This window comes from Taeniopygia guttata, chromosome 9, assembly GCF_048771995.1.
Source record: "Taeniopygia guttata chromosome 9, bTaeGut7.mat, whole genome shotgun sequence".
Lineage (NCBI taxonomy): Eukaryota > Metazoa > Chordata > Aves > Passeriformes > Estrildidae > Taeniopygia > Taeniopygia guttata.
In genome coordinates this window covers 3,129,627-3,155,186 of record NC_133034.1, presented here as the reverse complement: position 1 = coordinate 3,155,186, position 25,560 = coordinate 3,129,627, and the positions used below count along the sequence as shown (strand labels likewise).

Sequence of the window (25,560 nt, the reverse complement as noted above, 5' to 3'; positions counted from 1 at the left end):
GGCGCGCCCGCCCCAGCCCAGCCTCTGAGGGGCCGGGCCCGCCATGGCGCCGTCCCGCGCGGTCACGTGCCCCCGCCTCCCGCGCACGCGCCCGCCTCCCCGCCGCGGCCGGGCGGAAGTGACGTCAGGGCGGTCGGTGCGCAGTTGTGCGGTGCGGCCGGCGCGGAGCGGCCGCCCCCTCCCGTCCCGGCCCGTCCCGCGCCCGCGGGGCCGCGCACGCCCCACGCACGCAGGCGCGGGCACCCGCACGCACGGCTCAGCCAGCGCCCGCCGCGCCGCCCGCACGCAGCGCCGCCGCTCACGGTGAGTGCGGGCCCGGGGCCGCGGGGCAGCTGCGGGCCGCGGGCCTCGGGCCTCGGCCCCGCCGCGGGGAGCGCTGCGGCCCGGCCGGCGGAGCGGGACCGCGCGGCTCCGGCCGCTGCGGGTACCTGCGCAGGGCCCGCGGCCTCCCCGCCTCGGCCGCGCTCGGCAGCGCAGCATCGCCGCTGCGAACCCGCTGCGAACCCGCTGCGAACCGAGGCTGAGGTGTGAGGGTCCGCACGCCGAGCGAGCTGCAGTGCTGCGGGGGCACTCCCGGTGCGTGCTCCGCACCTTTGTGAGCGCAGCAGCGATCCAGGCTCGGCTCGCCGTGCTCTGCTGAGGCGGAAAGGGAGAAGCCACCAGCAGGGCTTGCGGTGCTTTTCTGCATCGTTTGGAGCCCTATAAACACCTATCAAACGGTGAAATCGGTGCTCTGAGAAAGGTAAAAAGTCAGGGATTCGGTGAGGGCTGACACCCAGCGCTCAGGGGCAGGACGGCGGTCGGTAGGTCTCAATCTCGTAGTGTTTCTGCACAGCTGTGAAAATCGGGAGTTAGAAAATACATGTATTGCAAAGGAAGGTGCAGTTTGTCTCACACGGAGCTGTGGGTTTTTGCATTCATCTCTGTGGAACTTGATTTCTTCTTGGATGTTGAATCTCAGTGTGCATGTTCCCTCCTGTGACCAGACTTTCTGTCTGCTGTGATGTGATTTTGCTGCAAGATGTGTAATTGTCAGTGTCCTAAACCTTCCACGCTGGTGGAACGCACCCTTTCCTGCATCTTTGGGGTGGTAATTATGCATCCTAACTCTGAGGTTGGAAAGGAGGAGGGCTCGGGAGGCTTTTGGAAATTCTGTGTTCGTTGTGGTTTGCAACAGTTTCATGTTATTTCAGAAAGTAGTAGGGAATAAATTGAAAATTAATTTAATGAAAAAATGCTTTAGAGGATTTTAGGAAGAAGCAGAGGTCTGGGGCTTACCTAAAAAGTTCTAAATATAGTTCCTTTATGTAGTGAAGTTATACTCTTCCAATTTGATTTTCTTCTCTGTTTCTCATAGTTGATTAACTTCCCCTAAATTTGGCAATAGACAGGTTTCTATGATTCTTACAGTGAGGGCTTGGTGATTTGAGGGCTTGTTTGAGATGAGAATGCACACAAATTCAAAGTTACACGGGAGATGTCGGGATTGGAGCTGGCAGCTTCTCTCCTCTTATGCCATAGCAACAACAGAAATTGTAGACTTTAAGAAATATTGTGCGGTTTGTTTAATGTTTCCATAAGTTAGAAGGAGGTTTTTTTTAAGAAAATAAGGTTTTGGTAATGTTCTGGGATATTTTGAAGACTGGAGCAATGCCACAACGTACAAATGAAGTTGGATCACACGCAGGATCTTAATTTTGTGGGTTTTGTGTAGGTTTTCTTTTTGTGAAAGACCTATGAAACTGTTGAGTCTTTCACATCTAATCATGTTGTCTGTGCTTACCGACTGTGTGCAAGTAGTGTTGGTGTTAATGTAGGTTTTACATAGGAAAAAACCCCTAACAAACCCTTGGTAAATCAGTCTTGCAGGTGAGAGTTGTATTCACTAGAAAGATTAAAAAGCCTAAACTGCTCCATTCCTTTTCTAGCCTTAGGAAAAAAGAAGACATTCAAACAAAACATAGAGTGCTTGGAGGTGTCTTATTCATTCTCTGTGACAACATCCTGTAACTCAAGCAGGGGAGGAAGACTTGCATGGGAATGAGAGTTCCAGCTTTGTATTTTACTTTATGTGTGAGCTTTGAGCAAAGATGTTCACTGTCCTTTTCTAGCTGTCGTTCTGCAGCCTCAGTCCGTCCTGTCACTGTCTAGTCCTGCTCCCTTCCTCGACTGGAACTGGTCTTGGCCATCTGGGGATGTGTCTCCGTTCTCTCAAGCTGATAGATGGAAGACCAGCAATCCTTTATCCAAAATTCCTCCAGCAGAGCCCAGAATCCTGGCAGCCAGCTTATCTGCTCCAGCCTAGTGAGGGGTCCCAGTGCAGGGATTGCTTGCCAGCTGCATGGCAGTTCTGTGAGCACTGATTGCAGCTGCCTGCAGTCCTGGGCTGCCGTAAACCTCTGCTCTCCCCTGAAAAGGCTTCTCCTCCTTCCTGGGAAAAGTCAGTGACTTTTTTTGAGGTCTTTGGATGAATGGAATGAATTAAGTGCTACCTGCCAGTACCAGTACAGCATGGGATGCCTTGTCTTAGTCTTCATAGTATTATATCTCTTTTTTAAAACTAATTGTGAGAAAAGTGCCTGTTATTTGGCCTTAGATTTGCATCAAATGGTGGCTGAAGGTTTAATAGAACACAGTGTAACTGAGACTTCAATTGTCAGTTATTTGAAGAGATGAAGTGTCATGAACTAGTTTCTTTGTTACTTAGCAGTGGAAATTACTTCTTTTACATTACCAGGCACTTATGTATTTTACTTGTATTACGCTTTGACTGGAAGTCAAATGGGTAAAATGCAGTGTGTTATTAAGATGGTAAGTAACTTAGCAAGTGCAAACTGGGTCATTTGTACAATTTCATGGCAAATGGCATTCTGAAAGTGTTCCAGAATGTATCGGTGTTAAACACTGTGATGACTTAGTGTATGTGAGTCTGCTTTAGGTCCTAGAAGGGAAGTGTTACTGCACCACAGGAGTGTGCTTTAGCCACGGTATTTGGAGATTCCTCCCCAACTGGAATTGTCATCAAAAGAGCATTAAATGGCATTCGGTAGATGTTATTCTGGTAGTGTGAAAATCAGGAGTGAGAAAATACATATGTTGCAAAGGAATGTGACAGTGTTTGCATTGATCTGTGGGTTCTTACATTCGTCTCTGTGAAAAGATTTTTAAAAGCAGAGTTTCCTAGAAACATGCTTGTCTTGAGTGTAGCAGGAAAAGCTGCGTGCAAAAGAGGTCCGATTGGGAGTGCTGGAGCTTCAGCATTAGCAGTGGTTGGCCTTTGTGCTCAGCTTCCCAAAACCTGGGTTTAAGAGGAGGATGGTTGTCCTGGTATCTGTACCAAGATGAGATCTAACAGGCCTGATGAAAGCTGAGTTTGATTGCCTGGCTTTAGCCAGAGTGGAAGGTGAAGGTTTGCACTTCCCAGCATCCTTGTGCAGTCTTTAATCAGAGCATCTTTAATAAGTATGATTGCCTTCATTTCAGCTGAAAGAGTCATTGGTATACAGTTAGCTCTGTGCAATTTATATACAGATGATGCGCTGTAGACACTTATTTGCATATTCATTAGCATGAGAATGCTTTGGAGGGAATGCCAACAAAGCAGTTGAAAGAGCGGATTCTTTGGGCTCCCTTTATACCAGTCCTCCCCAGTGTTTGATGTGGACTTGGAGCATTCTAGGGAAGTGGACTGCAAGGTTCCACAGCTCAGTATAACAGATACCCTTCCAAGTAAAATTATGGTTAGAGTGGGATGATTGCAACCACTGGGTAATACTGCATAATTATACTTACACATGTTGGGTCCTTCAGAGGAGACCTGAAAATAATTATTTCTAATTAGAAGTGGTCTGACATTTAGTCTGCATTACAAACTGTGAGCACTTTGTGTAGGCTGGTGGCTCTGACTTGTCTGTCAGTGGTGAAAGTACATCCTTGTCCCACCAAAGCTGAATTAATTTGTGTGTGTGTACACTTGTGAAGTTGAAAGCATGGATTCATTTGAAGTGGAAGTGAACAGCTTTAGGCTACCAGTGTCAGCAGGGGGTTTTTCCCCCCCTTACTTAAGTGGAGTTCCTCTCAATCTGTACTTCCTTTGAGTTCAAGTGTGTGTTGGCTGACATTTTCTATCCATTTCCTCTACCTCTTCATTTTTGTGTGGTTTCTGTTTAAGCCATCTCCAATACTGTATGTCCATGTGTTGTTCTGCAGTCATTGCCTACTAATATTTCTAATAGCTGGGATTTTTTGTGTGTGTTTTTTTGCTTAAATATTCACAGGAAACCTTGCTGGTTTTCCACCTGACAGTTCTCTTTTTGTTCATTGCCATTCAAAATGGTGAGAAGGTTCCAGAGTCTTTTTGCCTAATTGCTGTAGGGACTGCAAGGAGGAGCAGCACATTTGTAGGATATGAGGGTGTGGGAGAGCACTGTGTTATTGGAGGGGAAAGGTTTACCCATCTCCTTAAGACTTTAACCCTATAACTGGGAAATGCTGAAACCGAAGTGAAGCTTGAGCCCCTAAGGATTTTGTAAATTTAGAGACAAAATGTGGCAAAATCAACACTGAAGAGGAGCAGAAATGCACATGAGAAGAAAGTGCAGAGAGATATAAAGGGAACAGACTGAAAGTTTTCAAGTAAGTGAGACTCATACTTTAGAGAGAAGGATGCACTGAAGAAAGTATGGGAGAAAAGAGCAGCCTTGCTAAAAGAAAATGCTGGTCCAGCAAAATACACTTGTTGATTATAGCACAGAGTTAATGCTACTAAAACTCCACAGGGCTTCAGTGGAATATTGCACTTTATCCTTGAAGTACAGCTTGCTGTGGAAGATTTCCAAAGAGATTTGTTTCAAATGGTGCTTGATGTGGGTCAGGTGCTTAAAACATGCTGCTCTGGGGAACTTTATTCATCCTAAGTGATGTAAATGGCAGCTTGTTTAGTTTGTAACCCAGTGGACTATGTTTTCTTGATGTGTAATCACGTATGAATCTGAATGAAAAAGGCAATTCTATGTAAGTTAGTATTGCTGGAAAGTGAGGGGAGAAAGCCCAAGAAACTGATGAATCTTGTCATTATCTTATATTAACTTGGAGTGTTTTGTGAAACCTGATTGTAAACTTTCTGACAGCACTTACTGATTCCTAATTTTGCACAAATGGCAGTTTTATGTCTGTTGGGTACCAGGTGCTGCTAATTCTCTTGGCACAGAGCTGGTTTTAGTTCCTTTAAAAAGCAAACTTTATGCTTTACAGAGTCGCTTACCCTAGGTTTATCAGTGCAGCTATACTGATAAACTCCGCTTGGATTCCTGCCATAACGTGTCCTGTAACTAAGGTAGTGCATGTGTAATTAAACTTCCTTGTTTCATAAATTTTATTTACAAAATTTCCTTAAACTGTGTTTTACTGCTTAACACCCAGTTGGTTTAAGTAAGACAGCATCTCGAGATGTAGAAGAGGAAGTTCAAGTGTCAGCTATTAGCAGTTAGTAAGAAAGTCTGGTTTCATAGAGTGCCCATAGAGTGTCTTGGGTGCTTGCAGGAAAAATCATAGAATGTCCTGAATTGGAAGGGACACGCAGGGACAGTCAGTCCAGCTCTTGGCCCTGCACAGCACCCCAAGAATTCCACCATGTCCTGAAAGTACTGTCCAAACATTCCTTGAGCTGGGTCGGGCCTGGTGCTGTGAGCACTGCCCTGGGGAGCCTGTTCAGTGCCCAACCACCCTGAGGGGGAAGAACCTTTTTCAAATATCCAGTGTAACCCTCCCCTGTGAAGTGGGAGATCTGTGTATGTATATCTGTCTATCTATCTGTGCAGAAAATCAGATGATTGAAGATACTGAGCTTTAAACAGGAATATTTTTTTTCTAAAATACTGGAATAGTAGTTGTGAACAGCATTCCTGTATGAGGCACTTGAGAAGCATCTTCAATGCAATTTTATTTTCCTTGCTGTTTGCATACAAGGTTCTTTTTAAAGATTTGGGTTTATTGCTGTGGGTGATGCTGGCTATAGGAGCCTGGTTTTTGTGTGAATGCATCATTCAGAAACGACTGGACACAACTGTCAGCTTGTCATAGGCTCTGAAGAACTTGGCAGGAAGTAAAAAAAGACAGAGATGTGGGCTGGCTGTCTAAATGCACGGAGCCTTTTGCCACTTGCTTCTGTAGTAGTTTGATAATTTAATGCTGGTAGAGGACTGGAATGCCAGGTTCCAATCCCAGTAAGAACGGACCATGGGTATTTGCATCCCTTGGCTAGAGGCTTCAGGAAAGAGCTGGGAAGAAAGCAAGGCTGGTAGATGGCAGAGAGATGCTGAGTGATTGATAAATGGTAGGGAGGTGCTGAGTGACTGACAGGTGGCAGGAGGAGAGAAGTCCAGCACAGGAGAACCCCTGCAGTGAGTTTGGATCTGCACACCCCGGGGGAGCTCTGGGCTATGGAAATATTTTGAAAGCGTGCTCTGCAACAGGGAATGTTTCATTCCTGAGACATTCTGTAGCTGATTGAGGGTTGGGATGCTTTGAAACTTCTTCCTGCAGTGATTCTTTCCTGCCTGTAGCTACAGCTTTCATGTTGAGAAGTAGTGGAATTGCTGCTCTTCCCTTTGTAACATTTTCTTCCAATACGTTTCCTTAGTTTCCAGTTTCACCTTAGTTGTTGTGGTTTCAAGCTTTCCCTATATTTAAGTAAATACTGGTTTTCTTTTTCTTTATTTCCTGATTTAGTTACTGAAATCATGAATCCTGTGTATAGCCCTGGATCTTCTGGGGTTCCCTATGCAAATGCCAAAGGAATTGGTTATCCAGGTAAGCAGCTCTGTTTTCTGACAAGTTTCAGTTACACTGCTCTTTGCTCGTGGTCAAGAAGAAATAGTCAGTTATGAATGCCTTCATGTAAATCTGCTTCGGGATTGGGATGAGGTAGCTTTTACATTTAAAAAGTGACATTTCAAGAGTGATGTTATTTCTTCTGTTATATTTCTAACTTCAGTATCTCTTCCAATGTAGCTTATTTTAGGAGTTCTAATAATTACGCCCTGCAAGAAGAGGAGGCAATCTATTTCTGCTGCCAGTTGACTGGCACTGTTAACCTTTCTATCCTCTAATTCTTGATCATGCTGTCTGTTCTCTGACTGCCCAAAGCATGGCATCAAAGGTGGCAACAAGAAAATGGCCAATAATGTTTTTGAAATGGAAATACACTTAATTTCTTGTTTTATCTGCTTCTCATTGACTTAGTTTTTCATGAGGTTCCCCCCCACCCCAATCTCCTAATGTATGTGCAAGGAGGCTTCCTTTCTGATGTCTCTATAGTCTAAAAGTTGGATGAGGCAAAATTATGTTTGGGCAGAACTTTCCAGGAAGGCTGAAGAGAAACCTGTGTGCCTGTGGGAGACATTTCAAGCAGCATGTCTTGATGCTTTTTCTTTTTTCTGTTGTCTCTGACAGAAGGGGGTTTCCATCCTGGGAGAGGCTGCAGGGGCTTTTCTGCTCAGCTTTGTATTTCATAAGAAGTTAAACTTCTTTAGCTTTTACAGGGAGGCAGTTTTGTGATTTAGTTGGTATCTGTGTTGGAAGGCAGAAATTATTCTGTGCTGGTACTGTTTATATTCTTGGTTGCTGTACTATATTTTCCTACTGGTGTTTGCCATTCTTAAATCTGTTTTTCACCTTGGGTATTGCATTAGAATTCCTGATTTCCTGTTCTGCTTTTCTCTGTTTCTCCTAAATGATGGTGCATGAATGAATTCTCTTTATTAGCTTGATTGTCTCAAAAGCATTTTAATTTTATATTTTGCTTTTCATGTTCCTCAAACTAGTGTACCTTCCTTGACTTCTACAGTATTTATAAAGGAAAGGCAAAATGTGTTTAAATGGCTTTAGGTCTGTTGAGTGACTGGAACGATGCAGTAATGAATTGTAAAGCTGACACTATGTAACCATAAGTCCTGCAGGATGATTTTACTCTCTGAGTTACAAAGGCTATAGTAATCTTATAATAAGACAAGCAGCAGAGGCTTACTAATTAATTAATGTATGGGACAGTTATTTCTATATTTATAATAGATGGCTTTTTCCAGCTTTTCTTTTGCTTTAGATAAAGATTATTATGGATTATTTGAATAAAACTTTATGTATTTAGCTCTATTCATTTTCTAAATTCAGATTTATATTAACCAGGTTTTGATTTCTACTGATAAGCATCTGCATATTGCATTGAGGCTTTTGTCTATACTAAATTAAGTTGTACCTGAATTTATTTAGGAAAAAATACTATTGTAGATTCATAAATAGCAGTTTAAACAATATCGCAATCTCTAACATTTTATCTATTATTATTTATACTAGACTATATATTTAATTATGTAAATACTTTGTTTGCCAGTCTGCATGACTAAAATACATGAAATTGAAATAGAATTGTTGCAGAAGTGCCTTAAATGTTGTGCTACAATGTGGTTATTTAGAACTCTCCTTTGCAGCAGTTGGTTGGTCAGTTCATGCAATTTTGACCCCTAATTTCAGCTTAGTCAATAATATGTTGCACCATTAGTTTGCTGAGCTGCCTGGTCCAGGCTTTAATATTCTCTTAAAGCACATTCTCTTAAATTAAAAGTAGACTTGCATTTTAGGATTTTTTTAAAATGTTGCATGACTAAGAACCCCTTCTTTGCTTCTCCTAATTTAAAAGCTGCAGATTCTCCACTCAGAATCATTGCATTTACATGGGTTGCATGGTAATAGAAAGTGAGGAACACAGCAGTAGGTGGAATGCATACTGAAAGGCAATGTGTTTCTAAAGCTGTTGCATATTTAATAACTGTTTATATTATACTACACCTATTTTAGGCTGTTGGATAGTTTTACAGTAGCAAGAAATCAATATTCAAATGTTCTCATGTGGATGGAAGTTCCTTGTGGAAGCTAAAACTGCTGCTTGTTGTAGTTATATTTTACACTAATGACCTGTTTCTTGAGTAACTCAGAGTGCTCCACAGTCAGCTAAAGCTGTGAAGAAAGAAAGAAAGAACTGAAAATGTTTCCCACACCCACTGTTGCAGATCTGTAGTGTGTTTGAGTAAGGTAAAGCTGTACTAAAGCTTTCCACCAGCAGCTTGTGAGCTATTTACACTCTGAAAAGTTGTTACGACTTGGATATGTTATTTTTAACTTTGAGTTTTAAGCCTAAGGCTTTTCTTAGTCTTCTCCATGCTGACCACCTCATAGTAGTGCCAAGTGTATGTCACTTGATATGTTTACAGAGTGCTGTACAAAACTGGGTTAGCATATAGAGTCCTGAGCTAAGTAATTCTCATTGTTGGGAGTAATTGCTGAGGACTCTGGGATTCATAGTGAAATAAAAACCCTTCAAATCTGAACAGCAGGTTAAAACTAAGCTCTGAGTCTGAAAGTGGGTATGAAAATATTAATTACCTTTTATCTGAAGGAGCTGAGACCTAAGTAGAGAACAGAACGTGGTAGTAACTCCATCTTTCTGAATACAGACATTACTTGGTTTTACAGATCTGAGTAATGTAAATAGGTTCTTGGGAAAACTAATAGCTATGATTAATTCAAAAATTTTACTTAATCTGAACAAGCTTTGTGTCTTTCAAGTAACAAGCTTTTGCTAATGCTGTGTTGTGCCTTACACAGGAGTATATCACAGTGTTCTCTGGTGCAGAAGTGTTGCATTGTCATTTTGCCAGTACCTCTGTGAATCACTCGTTATTGTTGTCACAGTGTGTGTCTGAAACTGGGGAGCTTGTTTGATGCCAGTGTAATAGCAAATATGTGTCGAGTTCAGTAAGCAAGTTGGGCTGCTACTGCTTTGTACTTTCTACTTGAGATGCCTCTGATCTGGAGAGTCAGAGTCACTCTAACTTCTAGGGATTTATTTCTGTGAAAAAGTCCATTCAGATTAGTATTGGATGTGATGCCTTTTTGGGACTGCCTAAAAACAGAGGCCAGACTGTTGCAGCAATAAAAAGCAGTTCTATTTACTGAAGGGCCTTCAGGTACATTCAGGGCAGACAAAGCCCCCCAGAGGCTACACCCAGAAATGGACCACGAATCACAGGTTTTCACACTTCTATAAGTGTGGTCCATTGGCATATTGGGGGTTCATCTTCCAATTCCAGCTTCAGGTAATGAAGTAATTTACCCGCAGTTTACTCCCCACAACTCACTTTTGTTTCCATCTCTTGAAGCCTGGGGCAGTGAGGTGTCCTTGATTGTCAGGCCTGGAGAGGAATTATTTTTTCTGACACAAATATGAAGACAGTAGCTAACACTCTATATGGAGCTTAGTGTTAGACAGTAAAGAATTGCAAGACTGCAAATATATGAAAAATGCAAAAGCTAAAATCCTAAGGCATCCTTCATGTATCAGACCAGGGGGAGGAGTGCAGGACAGTTACACAAAACTTTGTTTTCCAACTAACTTAAGAGTTACTTTGCCAACAGAGATGGCTGGAAGAGGGGTGTGAGAGAGAATGGACCTGTGAAACCATAGCTGTTTTGTTCACTTAGCATTCCTCTTCAGGGGGCTTTGGAGAGGAGGATTGCAGTGTTTTTTTGAGGAGGTGTGATTGAAGGTTGTTTGCTTGCCTCAGTTGAAGCATGTGCAATGAGAAGTTTGAGAGTAAAGTCAGTCTAGAAAATAACTGGTGTGTTCTTTGTCCTAGCTGGCTTCCCAATGGGCTATGCAGCGGCTGCTCCTGCCTATTCCCCCAACATGTATCCTGGAGCAAATCCTACCTTCCAAACAGGTATGTGGAATTGGGGTGTCAGAGCAGGATCCTGGCCTTTGGAAGTGGTTAGAAGCAAGAATGAGGAAAAGCTGTAGGGGCTCACAGTAACACTTGTATTGTGGGATAAGTTTTTTATTACCTCGAACATGACTCATAAGGGATCATCTGATAAATTTAAAGTATTATAATCCTAAGTGATAATGCATGCATCTTTCAAGAAGTGAACAACTGAGGTTTTAACTGTTTTTTCTGTATTTCCAGATTATCCTTGAGGTTTGCATTGCATTTCTCTTCACTGTTTCCTTCATGGCTCTGCTTGCGTTGCATCTTTCTTGTCATTTCCAGATTCCTGTTTTTTCTTCTGTCTGTTATCCTCAAAATTATTCTTTTTCATCCCTTTCTTAAATTGTATCTTTCCAAGTTCAGCTTGCTGGCTTCTCTCTGCCCTTAGGGTTGTCTTGCACAAGCTGATGGTCTGGAAAGCCTGGTTGCTGGGTAAAGCTGATTCACCATTGTGGGTGCAGGGCAAGGACTTAGGTTACTGCACTTTCATGTATGTCATTTAAGGAAGGGAATGGGATGAGCCTAGGAAAAGGCAGGTGGGAAAACAGACATCAAACACAAGGCACTCACCAAAGTTATTTTTGTGTAGTTCTACTTTCACTAGTAGAACATGATTTTAATGTGTTAATCCTTGAAACAAAACAGAAGTTGGTAGTGTTTTATTTCCACATAAAGCAGAATACAAGAGTACTCTCCCTATGGTTATTTTGTATAGGAAGGAATTCCTTACATTGCTTTGTTAATGTAGAGCTGGGCATCCTCAGAACTGTTCCACTTTCATGTATTATGCCAGCTTTCCAGAGATGCATGTGGTGCATAACCAGGTTTGTCTCTGAATGCCCTTGTGTAATTTATGGCAGTAGGAAGGGATACTGCTTGAAATTGGGGAGTTTATGCTGTGGAAGCTTGCTTGGTATTGAAGTTCAGTGTTTGTAATGGATGGACTTCATTAACTACCAGGAGACTCTTCAGGGTGTGGCAGCAGTTACTGAAACAAAAGACTCATCTAAAATGTTTGCCTGCAAAACATGTTAAAAGTATGTAACTTTCCTTGAAACGCTGTGGGATTCTGGTTGGTACAACCTCTGTCACTGTTCAGTTTGCTGCTTAGAGGCAGAGTGATTGCAGACTCACACTTGGTCTTGTCTTTGGCCTTGGAGAAACAGATTAATGTTAGAGGTTCCAGAAACTAAAAAAAAAAAATCACTCTCATGGCTGGGTATTGCCATTGTGCCAGTATCATATCTGGGGATGCCAGCTTGCATCTGCACTGGATTGTTCCAGAATTTACCCTGAGAGTCATGTTCAAGGGAGAGCAGTTCCCACCAGGGTAGAGCTCTTGGCTCGGGTAGCACAGCCCCGTGTGGGCTTTTATTATTGGCTTTATGGCTGTCAGGCCCTGCAGTTGCACTGCCTTCTGTGCTGCCCTGCATTTATCCTGCAGCTGTGCTGAGGAGAAGCTGTAGGCTTTGATCCTAGGAGCAGGTAACTGAAGGTAGCTCCAGTTTTAGTACAGGTTGCACTTTGCAAATCCTGCTGCAGGAAGCTGAGGATAAGCTGCATGGAATCAATTTAACAAATCATGGGAATTTTGGCAAAGATTCTTGACCTGTTAGAGTTAATCGTGTTGTAATATTAGTTTGCATTGATTAATCTTGGAATATATCTCATGCTATATAGCAAATTCAAAGAAAGAACCTTTTCACTTCTAAGAAAAAGCAATAAAGAAGCATAAAAATCATATACTGTCATTGAATGTCATTAATTTTGTAAGAACTAGTACTGTTAGTCTTTATTGCTGTTGAATAGGAAGTACACTTTTATTTCAGAACTAAGAATAGCTTTAACTTTTAGCTGCTCTTCAAGCTGTGAAGAAAAGTTCAAAATGTACAGACCTCTAATTCAGGCAGATAACAACTTGGAGTACTTTGTCCTAACAGCTGGGGTGTTTTTATATCTTTTTTTAACCTTTCTGATGTAACAGCTTGTTTGTAGAATCAAAGCTTTTGTAAATCCATATTACACAGCAGTATTTGAATGTGCTTTGCCACTGCTGTTACAAAAGGGTGCTTTTTTACAGGTAACTGTCTTAAATGGCTGTGGTTTTGACTTATCCTGTCATTTACTGTTAAGGTCTTTGCTTCATATTGTGGAGAAAAAGAAATGAATAGAATGGCAGAATACCTCTTGTGCAGATTTACCACTCTGCAAGAATGAAAGAGAAATTGTCTGTGCAGCTGCATCAGTGGGTTTTTAGAATGAAAGTGGGCTTCACTGAGGACATGGTTGTAGTGATTCTTCATGTTCAGCATTTTGTAGCTGAGGTTTTCATCACAAATAGCTCTCCATACTAATAGAAGTTACTTCCTCAGCATGCTGGATCTGTGAAACACTTAGGATCTCTAAAAGCAGTTCAGAGTAAGTGCTGTGGTACAGCTTTTTTAAAGGTAAAAATTCTATTAAAAAGAAACAGTAAATCTATTTTGTTGTTAGCTAAACAACTTTTAGTTTGAAGGGTGTCATGAAATTGCAAAGAAGCCCAGACTTCTTCAAGAAGAATCAAGGTCATGTGTAATCATCATGCTGTTTGCACAGACTGTTTTTTGACAGCGCAAATGCAACAAATTCTGTCTGCTATACAACTTCACATCTGTTTTCTGTATTGAAGTCAGCCCATTCCAGGCAGTTTTCAAAATCGCTCTAATCTCCATTCTGATAGTCTCTTCTTTTTTTTTTTTTTTTCTATAATTACCAAGTGTCTGTTCTTTCTTGCACTGCCCTGGTACTAGTTTATTCAATTACAACTAACTACAAACTGTACCTGTGGATGTTGTGTCTCCCAGTGTGGTAGACCTGCATGAGATCCAAGATCTTTTCACAGCAGCACAGACAAAGGCCTTGATGCTTTCTCCAGAGCAGCCATGCCTGTGGTTTGCTACCCTGAATGTTGCTGCTCTTGGATGCTGCTGCTGAGTTGTTTGTATTCCCACTCTGGCCATAGAACAATCCTGGGAGTGTAGCATGCAGAAGCATTATATATACTATAGAAAAATATAAGAGAAATTATGAAAAAGCTGTCTTTTCAGGGTATGAACCAGCAGTTGCCAGTTATCCCTCTAAAAATTCCACAGTTCCAAACATTTACAAAGGCAGGCTGATTTTGGGGGCCTTGTAACAGGAATGCCAACCACTTTCTGATGACATCTGAAGTCTTACTGTAGTATAAAAACAATTCTTAAGTGATGTTTAAGGATATGTCTACATATATAATATTCAAAAAGAAGATTTAAGGATCTTAAAGTGCCTTCCAAGTCGAATTTGCAGTTGCACTGAACTTTGCAGTGTTTGTGTTTTAAAGGTACAGCATTTTATGTTTATTTTAGCCAGTTCAGAAAATTCCAGAAAACAAATAGAAATAAAGATAAGTTGAAGTAGAGGTTGCAGATTTTGTCTCTGTTCTCTGAAAATCCATCATGAGGTCTTTAGGTGATTCTGGCTTTTGAAATTCTTGTGCTGATGATCCACTGCCGCAGGTTAGTTGACTGCTACTGTGTTTTGCCAGTATGATTTGGAGGTGTGTGGAGAATTGACTGACACATGTGCCAAGTCCCCCTGTGTAGGGGTGCTGGCTAATATGCCACATCCTGGTATTTAATATGTTATTATGAAGATGTGCTTTTTGCCCCATATCCATAGACTTGAAAAATAAATTGTGCAAGTATACAGTTACCTTTTCAGGCTTAAGTTGACACAGCCTAATACTATTTCCAGGCTGTTGCCAGTATTAGGTAAATGACAGACCTTGTGCTTGGATATTGGGACTAACTTACCAAGTACTCACATGAAGCTTATGGAGTTGGGGAACATGAAATCATTGCACCTGCCTTTGGGAAGCAGCGTGCTGCTGAGTGTGTTAATGCAGATTTCCTTTTGCTGCAGGTTACACGCCAGGCACCCCGTACAAAGTGTCCTGTTCACCCACCAGTGGAGCAGTGCCGCCGTACTCGTCCTCACCCAACCCCTACCAGACTGCTGTGTACCCAGTCCGAAGTGCCTACCCCCAGCAGAACCCATATGCACAGGTGCGTGGGCAGAGCCACAAAATGCCTCTGTGGGCACCTCTGTGGTCCCTGTAATATCTCTGTGAACTCTTCACTTCTCATCTCATTCACTTCTTTGTGCACTGAGAGACTCTTTAGCTGCGTGCAGTAGGAATTCTTAATACAATGATTTAGTTTGTGCTAGATTTTATGTCCTCTCTTGTGTGACAGTTACTCAGCACTTACTGGTAATGTGTTCAACTCTTTGAAGAGACATTAAATTCAGCAGTTACTAAAACATGCTGCATCCTGTAACTACCAGTATCCTGATCTTTTGTTTTGTCAAAAATTGTCCTAATTTTTATTACGAAGTTTCTCTTGTAATTTCACAGATTTACCAAGTCTCATGCTAGGGAAGCTGTTGAAAACTATTACAAAGGATAGAATTAAGACGCTTCAGTAAATAGGATATTTTAGGGAAAAGTTGTCCTTCTTTGTGTTGTGGGAAGTCACCTGGCATGTAAGCAGTAGCTGAAGAGGATTAATAAGCATGTAACAAGTTTTATTCGGTCTGCTTAGTGTACTTGGATTTGCCAAAAACACTGGATTATTTTACTAAAAGCGACTGAATAAAAAGTTGTGAAATAACGAGTTCTGTCATGGATTAATATATGAAAGGGATCAAAAGGAAGGGAATGAATGATGCATGAGTCTTTATTGTTGAACTACCAAGGTCCCTACTTCCCATGTTATCCTGAATGTCTTAAAAAGGGTTAAAATGTTAAATTGCAAGTGAAACACAATTGTAATAGTTACAGTAAATGTTTCAGCTTCTGCTTCATAAATTCATTGTATTTAGAGTAATACTTTTATTTTATGATACATTTGTGAAAGAAGCTATCATTTATCTTCCCCAGCAGAGACACTGTAATTACTTCACTACTGTTTTTTTTCTCCAACAGCAAGGCACTTACTACACACAGCCTTTGTATGCAGCACCACCCCACGTAATCCACCACACCACAGTCGTGCAGCCCAATGGAATGCCAGCAACCATGTACCCTGCTCCGATCCCGCCGCCCCGAGGGAACGGGGTCACCATGGGCATGGTGGCTGGGACCACCATGGCAATGTCAGCAGGTGGGTGTGCTCACACACGGCTCTTCTCAGTGGGGATCTCCTTGGTGCCCAGCAGGGAGCACAGCTGCCTTACAAAATGGGATGCCACAGGGGCACTTGACAGATTCGTGCTAATGTCAGTTCAGAAGGACTTGTGCAAGTCGTGTGTCTTCGCAGAATTCACAGAATCACCAGGCTGGAAGAAACCTTTAAAATCACCCAGTCCAACCCCAGCCCCAACACCTCAACCAAACCCTGGCACCCAGTGCCACATCCAGGCTTGTTTTTAAATATATCCAGGGATGGTGACTCCACCACCTCCCCAGGCCATTCCAGAGCTTTATCACTGTTTCCATGAAAATCTTTTTCCTAACATCCAACCTAAGTTTCCCTTGGCACAGCTTGAGGCTGTGTCCTCTGGTTCTGTCAGTGGTGCCTGGAGAAAGAGCCCAACCCCAGCTGGGCACAGGCACCTTTCAGGAGCTGTGGAGAGTGCTGAGGTCACCCCTGATCTCCTTTTCTCCAGGCTGAGCACCCCCAGCTCCCTCAGGGGTTCCTCACAGGGTTTGTGTTCCCAGCCCCTCCCCAGCCTTGGGTGCTGCCTCTGGACGCGCTCCAGAGTCTCAACGTCCTTCCCAAACTGAGGGGCCAGAGCTGGGCAGAGCACTCGAGGTGCAGCCTCACCAGTGCACTTCTGAGTGAGTGCTAAGTCAGGGTTTGTTTTTGTTCAGCAGTACCTTGATCACCTCTAAGGATGGAGGTACCACATCCTTTTTTCAGAGTTAGTATTACAGGACAGCAGTTTTTCTTCGTATCTCTATAGAATATTGCTTACTCTTGTACCCTTTGTTTCTCCTCTTATGAGTGTCAAGAGTGTGACTTCCTCTTCCCACTGCATTTCTGTATGCCAGTTGAAAGCTGCAGCCTCTTAGAGCTGAGGAAAATGCAGTGTTCTGTTCTCACCCCTCATATCACAGACCTTCCTTGTCTTGAGATACAACACTTCATGTGTTTGTTCTACCTGAAGGTCCTCTGTGTCTTGGGAAATGATTGGGAATGTCTTCTTCCTATCACCACAGTGGTAGTGGCTTCTAGTGGTAGCATTTTGGAGAGAATGGTGTTTAATCAATAATTCAGTCTCATCTCTGAGTGTTTGCTGAGGGGGCGTCATGCTTTGTTACTCACTGGGTGTTAACTCACAAAGAAAACTCCACATTCACTCAAGGGTTGCTACTTTAAAGATCTAATAAACAAGAGCCATACGTTTGTTTTGAGAGTCTGGTTTCTCTCCTGTCAAAGTTATAATTTAATTTGTGAAACTTCTAAACTAGAGGCATTAGATATCACAAACTGAGCTAAGAGAGCTTTACTTGTAGGGAAAAAGCCTCTCTGTAATAATGCAAACAAGAACTAATTTATTCTGATTTATCAGTCAAGTTATCTCTACCATCAAATATTCTTAATGTCATGTAAAGCCTGCTGTGGGGAGAGTTGCTTATGTGGCAGGGTTTCTACTAGAGCTATTTTTGAGTAATGAATATCTTTGCGTTGGCTTAAACATCCACTGGGCTAAAATGGCCCTCTGGCATAAAGATTTGAAGAACATTGGGACTGGAATGCAAAATGATAGTGGTAATTTTGAAAATGAGTACGTTGTAATTGTCCTTAAAATTACTTAGATTTTTCTCCCTTTCCCTCTCCTTTTTTTTTTTTAATTTATTTTCTTTTTTTTTTTTTTTTTTCTCTCTTCTAGATTTTTTACATACTGAAAAACTGTTCTCTTCATTCCAGGTACTTTGTTGACAACTCATTCCCCAACTCCAGTAGCCCCTCATCCAGTTACTATGCCCACGTATCGGGCTCCAGGAACACCAACCTATAGTTATGTGCCCCCACAGTGGTGATCATCCTGGCAGTCAGTGTAAGTTGCATTGAAAGCAGTTACTTTTCTTACTAACAACAGCATTTCAGGTTCTTTGGGGGACATTTTTGCAGATGGTAAGCAATGGGGGGTGCTTCTGCAGTATTCTAATGAGCAGGAATACTCAAAAATCCTGCTGGAGTTTCTTGAGTGGTCTGTGTCTTCACAAGTCGTGAATCGTTTTCATGATGTGTGATTGTCAAATATGAAAGAATGAGCCTTAAGTTGGCCTTATTAAAATACGTCTGGAATTAAATACATGCAGTAGTTTGGAATCATTGGTAATTGTTACATTCAGTTCAGGAATCACAGTACTGCTGAATTTATTTGACTTTGTAGTCAAATTATCTGTGATTGGATAAATATGTAGGCAAGCTGTTTTGCCTTGCTCTGAGGGTGAATATTTGTCACAAGCTGCTGAAACAGATAACCTTGAGGTAATTTCATATATTCAGTCTGTCTCAGGTAAGTATCAGTTCGTACTTCATGTAGTCAGCATGTAAAAAGCAATTTTAGTGTGAACCAAATTTTAGATTGTGGGTTTCAAGAAAAGGAGTTTCATTTTGAAATCTGCTATAAAGTGGGATGGATTTTGGGGGTGTTATCTGTGTCAAACTGACACAAGGACTAATCTTTTTGTGATACCCACCTCATTTCTAGTTTGTTTGGTTATTTTTAGCATAAGTTGAAAACAGCTTCATTTGAATTAATGACTTGTCAAACCAAATGAACTTGAATTTTTCATTTTTAGTCTATTTAGTTTATGACAAAAGTTAACTTCGTTTTAACTTTTTCTGGATTTCTGTTTCAGCAGTTAGAAGAGCAGAGTTCTGAGATTGCATGTGACCATTCCCTTTGAGTTAGTAATGTAGCAGCCATTTCTCATTTTGCTGTGATGGTACACAGCTGTCTGCAGATCTGAAATGCTTCTCATGAAGTATTTCAGCCAAGAGTCTCACACTACACATATACAATAAGTGAAAATTATGCTGCTAATAAACTCATAACTGCTGGTAATTAAATTTAACACAAAGTATCTTCTTAATATTCCATCTTCTGCCTTAAAAACAACAGTGGTGCTGACGGAAAGCTGGACTGGACATGACCAGAGCAAGTCCATGTAGTGTGTTCTTACCTCAAAATATGGCAGGATAAGTTGCTAGGGCAACATTTAACACTTGGCATTTGTTGGTGTATGTGATGCATGCAACGTTATTGTGTTCTGCCACACTCAAATAGTATTTCACCTAATTGAGAGTATTTCCCACTCTTTTTCCCCTCTTAATGTAGGTTTAAAGATGGGAGATATGCAATCAAGAAATTGAGGTTTAAAAGTTGGTGCTGAAGCCCTCATGCCTCCAACCAGGACTTTCCTTCTGAATGCTTTCAACACTTGGCTAAACACTACTAATTCCTGATCACTGAAGATTTTCCAGTGCTGCATATCTTACATCTTGGAACTCCAGCAGTTAGTCTTAAAGCAAATCCTGTTTTGTGGACTGTCTTGCAATTTTTTAGCTAATTATAATGATAAAAAGGGAGTATAAATTTATTCTGATCCATATCTAGTTGAATGCATGTTAAAACACAAAAACAAAGCTTGCTCAATCTACCTGCAGTGACTGATGCAAAAATCATCATATGCAAATCCAAAGGAACCGAAAAGTATTTTACAACTTGTATCACTAATGCACTGTTGTAATGTATGCAGGGTCTGACAAGGTAGAATCATGAAAGTGAGTTTCTTTCTAGAATGCCATAACATACATTAGATGAGTGCTTCAGCCTGGTTCAGGTTGATGGAGTTGCCAGTTTAAAAGGGGCATATTTTTGTTTAAGTGATGTGTTCTTTTCAAATTCAGCTTATAAATTGGAGTGATTGGAAAATGAGTCAGACAAGCTGTAGACATCCCGCACATCATTAGTTTACTTCATACCTTTTCATTTTCATTGTATGGAAACAGTGTTATACAGATGTTCTTAAGGATCAGAATTAAACGACAAAGGTAGTGCTGTGTGTGCCAGTAAATAAGGCAAATTTCCTTGAGGCAAAACTGGCTCTTAGGAATAGTAGGAGGTGGTATCACCTGCAGAGTGAATAGCACGTCCTGGGGAGATTTCTATCCAGTACTATCTTTCAGATAATGCAAGATGCGTTAAAGTGAGACTGCCACACAGACTGATAGAAAAACATTTCCTTTTAGTGCTCAGTTGAGCAAATTCGTGCTGTTTTTCCTAAAGAATGTTGTCGTCAGTTGAAAACATATGTGCAGTTGATCCAGCTTGCTTTCCAGAAACTTAAGAAGTGCAAGGGCTTTCTGCAACAGAGTTCAGCTGCATGTTATTCTGAGGAAAGCTTGTGTGCCTGATGAGTATGTTAAAGGGGAACAAATCATTTTAACACAATTTCCTTATTATCTACTTGCAGTATGGACTATGGATACTCTGTAGTAGGGCTGCCAGAATATAGAGGGTTTAAATAGCAGTTTCATTTTGGTTTTTTTTTCATGAAAATATTTGTAATTGAAGTAGGAGTCATTTGTTGGTTACAGCCTTTTGATGTGTTTTCTTAGTATTTTCTTTTTTTTACTTCCTAAATTGCACTTGGAAGCACGTAAAATAAGACTCTACTGCAGATTAGCATTTCATTGCAATGAGTCATTTGTGATATTCTTTCTTGCAACTTCAATTTTTAAAGTACCTCAAAGCAAATGCTGTGGGGATAAAGGGCTAGCCTTGGAACCCATTTGTATACCAAAATTGTTATGGGGGAGATTTTAAATTTTTAAATTTGAATATTGCACATTAAAACCGAGGTTCTTCTTAAGCCTGCTTGATTTACAATTCCAGAAAGATGCAAATTTTTTTTTATACATTCTGCCTGCAATAAATTATGCAGTAAATGGATATAAAATGTTGTTCCCTTTTAAGCATTTACACTGAGGTATATCAGGCTGTCTTGTTCTCATAGGTTAACTTCCATTCAGAATTAAATGTTTTGAAGTTGTGTATCTTAGTTGCGCTTTGTTTTGGGGTGTTCTCCTGTACAGGTTAGGCAGCTGATTTGGGATAGCATCAGTGCTGATTTAGTGCTGCCATCCCAGTACTCTGCCCTGGTGAGAGGCTTGTGTACCTTCATACCCCATGGGTGGTTAGAGCCTTCAGTAACTTTATTTTTTACAGTAAGCACTCACTGTATTTTGTACCCTTTTTTTTTTTTTTTCTAATAAAGTTTAGGTTTATTTTGCATGAATCACTGTCAGTGGACGACCCCCTTATTTCTAATGCCTTGAACATAACTATGTTATTGGAATAAGTACTTTCAACCTTACTCATGAGCACTTACTGCAGCTTAGGGATTTCCATATGTTTTTATATGGAGCAGAAAATGATCCAAGACAAATTTAGTTGAATCTGTCCTGCTTTGTTCAGTCTGTGTAACAATTCCATTTGTGTGTTAGATTTGCAGCTGTGATCAGTCAGGTGTGGCAGAGCACAGTGAGCACCAATGCAGGGCGTGGTTCTGAGCAGGAGCTGAGGGCTGGAGCAGTGCTGTGTTGGGGAGGAGCTGTGAGGGCCAGGCTCCAAGGTTTGCTGTCTCCTGCCTCATCACCCCGAACTAAAGTCATAGGAGAGAACTTCTGTGAATGCTGCAATAGAGAAATAGTTAAGGAATTAATATAACTTCCTATATATTTGCTCTAACTTCAGATTCCTAAATGTCATCTTGGAATTGGTCTCCATGTAGTATTCCATAACACTTAGGCAGTCTCACTTACTTGAGCACTTTTTTTTTCTAAGTTGCATTATGGGATTCATCCAGGAGGGAGAAACTGTACCTTTTTCAAAGGTACTGCACCTTCCAGTCCTGAGCGATTCTGATCCTACTGGGAAGCTGGAGTTGTCTCCAGGAGTTCTTCTGAAAAGTAACCAAAAGCACAGTGCAGGGGGACGGGGGAATATGTGTATATATAACTATCTCAGTGGTATTTTGTTGCAAATAGTAGAAAGCATGGATATAAAACTGCAGTGGGGGAAACTGTACATCATTAAATAGGCGTTTACACAGTGAGGGTCTTATGAAACATTCTCTCCTGCTTTTTATATAACATTCCCTATTTAGAATTCCTTTATAAATGAAAACACAGTATGTGTTTGCACTAAAGCTCCTCAGCAAATTAAAAGAGCTAGTGCAGTAGAGACATTTCAGATCAAGCTTCTCTTTAAAAAAAGAAAACTTTTATGGCAGCTTTATATGATTAAAAAAAAAAAAAGTACTACTATAAACCTGGAACTGAAAATAACTGTTGCAGCAATAACAAAGAGAAGTCCAAGAATTTTTTTTTTTAAATTCAAATTTCAAGTGTTGCATCTAGATAAAGTATTTTTTAAAACCAAGGTATTCCCTATGTCAGTAACAGCTGATGAAAATGTCTTTTAAATGTAGCAGCAGCAAAAGAAAAATGGCTAATAATTGGCACCAAAAACGCATAGCCCTAGTCAGTGTGGTGGTGGTTAACTAAGCACCAGGAAGGAAAAGAGACAACCTACTGCTAGATGTTGCTTATGCTTGTTGTAACCCTCTCCTGTTTGGAGTTTCTAGGAGACATGCAGGAATGCTGCCCAAGAAAGCTTCATTTTGAGTGTACTATGCAAGTTAAATGCTTAGATGCAGCTGTAGGTGAAAAAGTCCTTTATTTTCGTTGAAGTTCTTCCTTCGCTCCATCCACTGATAAAGCTGACAAACAACAGGAGCAGACCACCAGCCACCAGTACCGCCGTGTCGGGTGGTGTCAGGAGAGCTGATGGCACAGGGCTCAATCTACCTGCAGGGTACTGAGCAGGGCTGCTCTGTGCAGTGTCCTGCCTTCCCTGCTCCTCGGCTGGCGAGGCAGGAGCACGGACCTGCAGTCACTGCCCAGTGCTTCAGCACGCTGCTCGTTTGGGTTGTGATCAAATGGGTGAGCACATCAGTCTGACACCACCACCTCACTCTAGGGTCACACTCATACCAGGGGTGGTAACTCCGTGTGTGTGACACCTCCCACCTTAGGAACAGGAGCAGTAGCGCTGCTGGAGCTGGAGGCACGGATGGAGCTGTGGCTGTGCTGCTCCCTGGCTGCCTGGGCTGTGTCTGTGCCATGTTCTCAGACACAGCCCCAGCCTGCTCCAGCTCCAGGCAGTCCAGGCAGGTCCCTCAGCCCTGGAGCCAGCCTTTGGGAAGGCTGTAAAAGACATGGCCATTTCAGCTCACTCACACTGTTCTCATGAAGAAGTTTCTAGTCCTGTGTTGTGTCAGCTCTGGGCTTCCTGCAGAGCCCCTCCCACGAGGAGGTGGAATGCCACAGGGCAGGAGCACCTGCAGCAGGGTCGGGCAGTTTGTGCAGGGCTGGCCCAGGGCTGCTTCCCATCTGCTGGGGGGACTCTGGGCAGTCTGGAGCCTCTGCCCAGGGGGCTGAGGGCAGGAAAGGTATCCTGTAGGCACCAGAGAGGGAAGAGGAACAGTGGGGACAAGAATCCTTTTCTTGTGCAGGTTGCATGTAACACTGAAACATCAGAATTTCACACGTAGTAAGGGTCCATTTGTGACTTCTACATCTGGACAATTTATGGGCCCTGAAGTTTCAACATCGAGAAAATGAACATGGCTTTTCTAAACTGATTATGACTTTTGGGCACTTAGCAGGCAAACTGGGAAAGCTTTTTTTAGCTGGCTGCTGTACAGACTTGTTTTAAGTAGAAGGGATTTGTTAGTGGGTTTTTTTTTAATTGTAATGCTATTATTGGCTGCCCTCCTGTCTTAAGATCTAAAAAAGTGAGTGCATGCAATGGAAGTACAAGAGGCCCCAGTAATAGTTCTCCATGTTTGTTATGAAATAGACACAGGTTTCCTTCTTATGACTTTTTTAAAAACTGTCTTAGGAACAGTTGTATTGGTACTTTTTCTTTAAGTTTAGGTCAATGTTGTCTTCCAGAATAAGTTTTAAGGCATCACTCACTCCTGCATAGAACTATCGCATCAACACAAAGAGTGGAGATTCCATTCTGAGCCAGTTCAATTGTGAAAATTCATACTTTTTTTATTTTTTATGCAATTCAATGAGTAGATGAGCTCAAGTTTAAATTCTTAAAAGCACGTTTATTGTAACAAGAATTGTTATGTATTAATACTTCAGTTTTCAATAAAGATTGACTTGTGTTGCTTATTGTGGTTTCTTTCCTACTGTCTTTGGTGAAATCCTTCTAGAAAACGTTCTGTGCTGGAGAAGAGTATGATGCATTTAAACTCTTGAAGCGGATGGAATCTGGTGACTGATGGAAGCCAAGTGTTGAAATGGGATGAGTGACTGTGCTCAGTAAGGTTTCCTGATGCCTGACAGAGCACGGTGGCAAAGGCTCCCCAGTGGGGGATTAAGCTGCCCGAAGTTGTCCTGTCTGAGAGTATGGTAAAGGTGTTCAACCCTGCCTTGTTCCCTTTTGAGACATTTCTGGGGTTTGAGAGGTTTTATTTTATAGCTTAAAACAAAGGAAATGGAACAGATGTAAAATCTGACATTACTTGAGCATTTGCTTCATACCAAAGCCGTGCTGTTTGATTGGAGAGGTGACAGCCCTGAGCAGAAAACTGCTAGAAATCAGTGTCTTGAGTGTTTCCCAGAAGGAAAAGAGTGGAGTAGGTGTGAAGTGTGGGTAATTATCCTATTTCTTTAGTGTGTGGGTGGTTGTAAAGCTCTGGGGGAACAACTAAGCTGCTTGAACTAACTGGCTATTTTCATTTATTGTAGGTCTCCAAAAATAACAATAACTTACCTGGTAACCTTCTGGAAAAAAGCAACACGTGGAAGAGGAAGATGCAACGTGACTATCAATCTGCAGGAATAGTGTTTCATTGTCAGGATTATTGCTGCAGGTAGTTTTGGGTAGTTCAGCTTCTAAACTTCTAGCTGAGCATAAGGGATGCCACGGAGAGGTTTTTTTTTTTCAGTGTGTTTTCCTCAAACTAATTTTTGGTCAGTTATCCTGGGATTGCTTTCATGTTGCAGGTAGATAGGTTTGGGAATGTTTTTTTGCAGAGCACTGCAGCTGATGAAAATTCATAATCAACCAGTGGGTTGCTGAAATCTGGGATGCTATAAAGGGAAAAGCTGTTCTTCAGAATGGTGCTGATCTCTCTCAGGCTGGAAGGATTCTGATGTAGCTGTTCTCCTGGGAGTCTGCTGCTGTGAAACCTGGCCTTGTACTGTATTCAACACCTGTAAGGACATGCTACTGAGCTCTTAAGTCTCTAGATAGAGTTTCTCTCTTGGTGTTCTAAATGTATCCATGGAACTGCCAAAATGGTGGGTCAGTAATGGTTTGACTTTTCCCTCTTGCCAGATTGATTTTGCAGTGGCAGTGTAATTAATGTGTGTTACCTTCCCCTCACTGACAAGTGGCTCCACTTGCTGTGGAGGCAAGAACTCCCTCCTTTAGGGGCAGCTCTGAACACCTGAGAACAGCCAGAGCCCTTTCCAGTAGAGTATCTGCTCAGTTAGTGATTGATAGAAATCAGGCAAGAAATTTTGACTTTGAAGGTTTCCTGTAACTAATTATAGGCAGAACCAAAACTTGCTGTTTCTAGCATCTTGCTTTAGAGTCTAAACTCCATGGCTTGTTATAA

The 25,560-nt window shown here is 41.8% G+C and overlaps 1 protein-coding gene across 3 annotated transcripts; it reads left to right on the top strand.

Annotated features, from left to right (window-relative positions):
• Nucleotides 1-140: 140 nt before the first annotated feature.
• FAM168B (family with sequence similarity 168 member B) lies at nt 141-24,106 on the top strand. Of its 3 annotated transcripts, none has more exons than XM_030280169.4 (7): nt 141-303; nt 6,730-6,810; nt 10,692-10,775; nt 14,760-14,902; nt 15,823-16,000; nt 17,771-17,900; nt 19,191-24,106. In XM_030280169.4, the coding sequence occupies exons 2-6, from the start codon at nt 6,741-6,743 to the stop codon at nt 17,881-17,883; spliced, it is 588 nt and encodes a 195-aa protein (XP_030136029.1). In that variant the 5' UTR covers nt 141-303; nt 6,730-6,740; the 3' UTR covers nt 17,884-17,900; nt 19,191-24,106. The 3 variants fall into 3 exon arrangements, with proteins under 3 accessions (XP_030136029.1, XP_072789341.1, XP_072789340.1); XM_072933240.1 differs by lacking the exon at nt 141-303 and adding an exon at nt 346-742; XM_072933239.1 differs by lacking the exon at nt 141-303 and adding an exon at nt 346-803.
• The last annotated feature ends 1,454 nt before the right edge of the window (nt 24,107-25,560 follow it).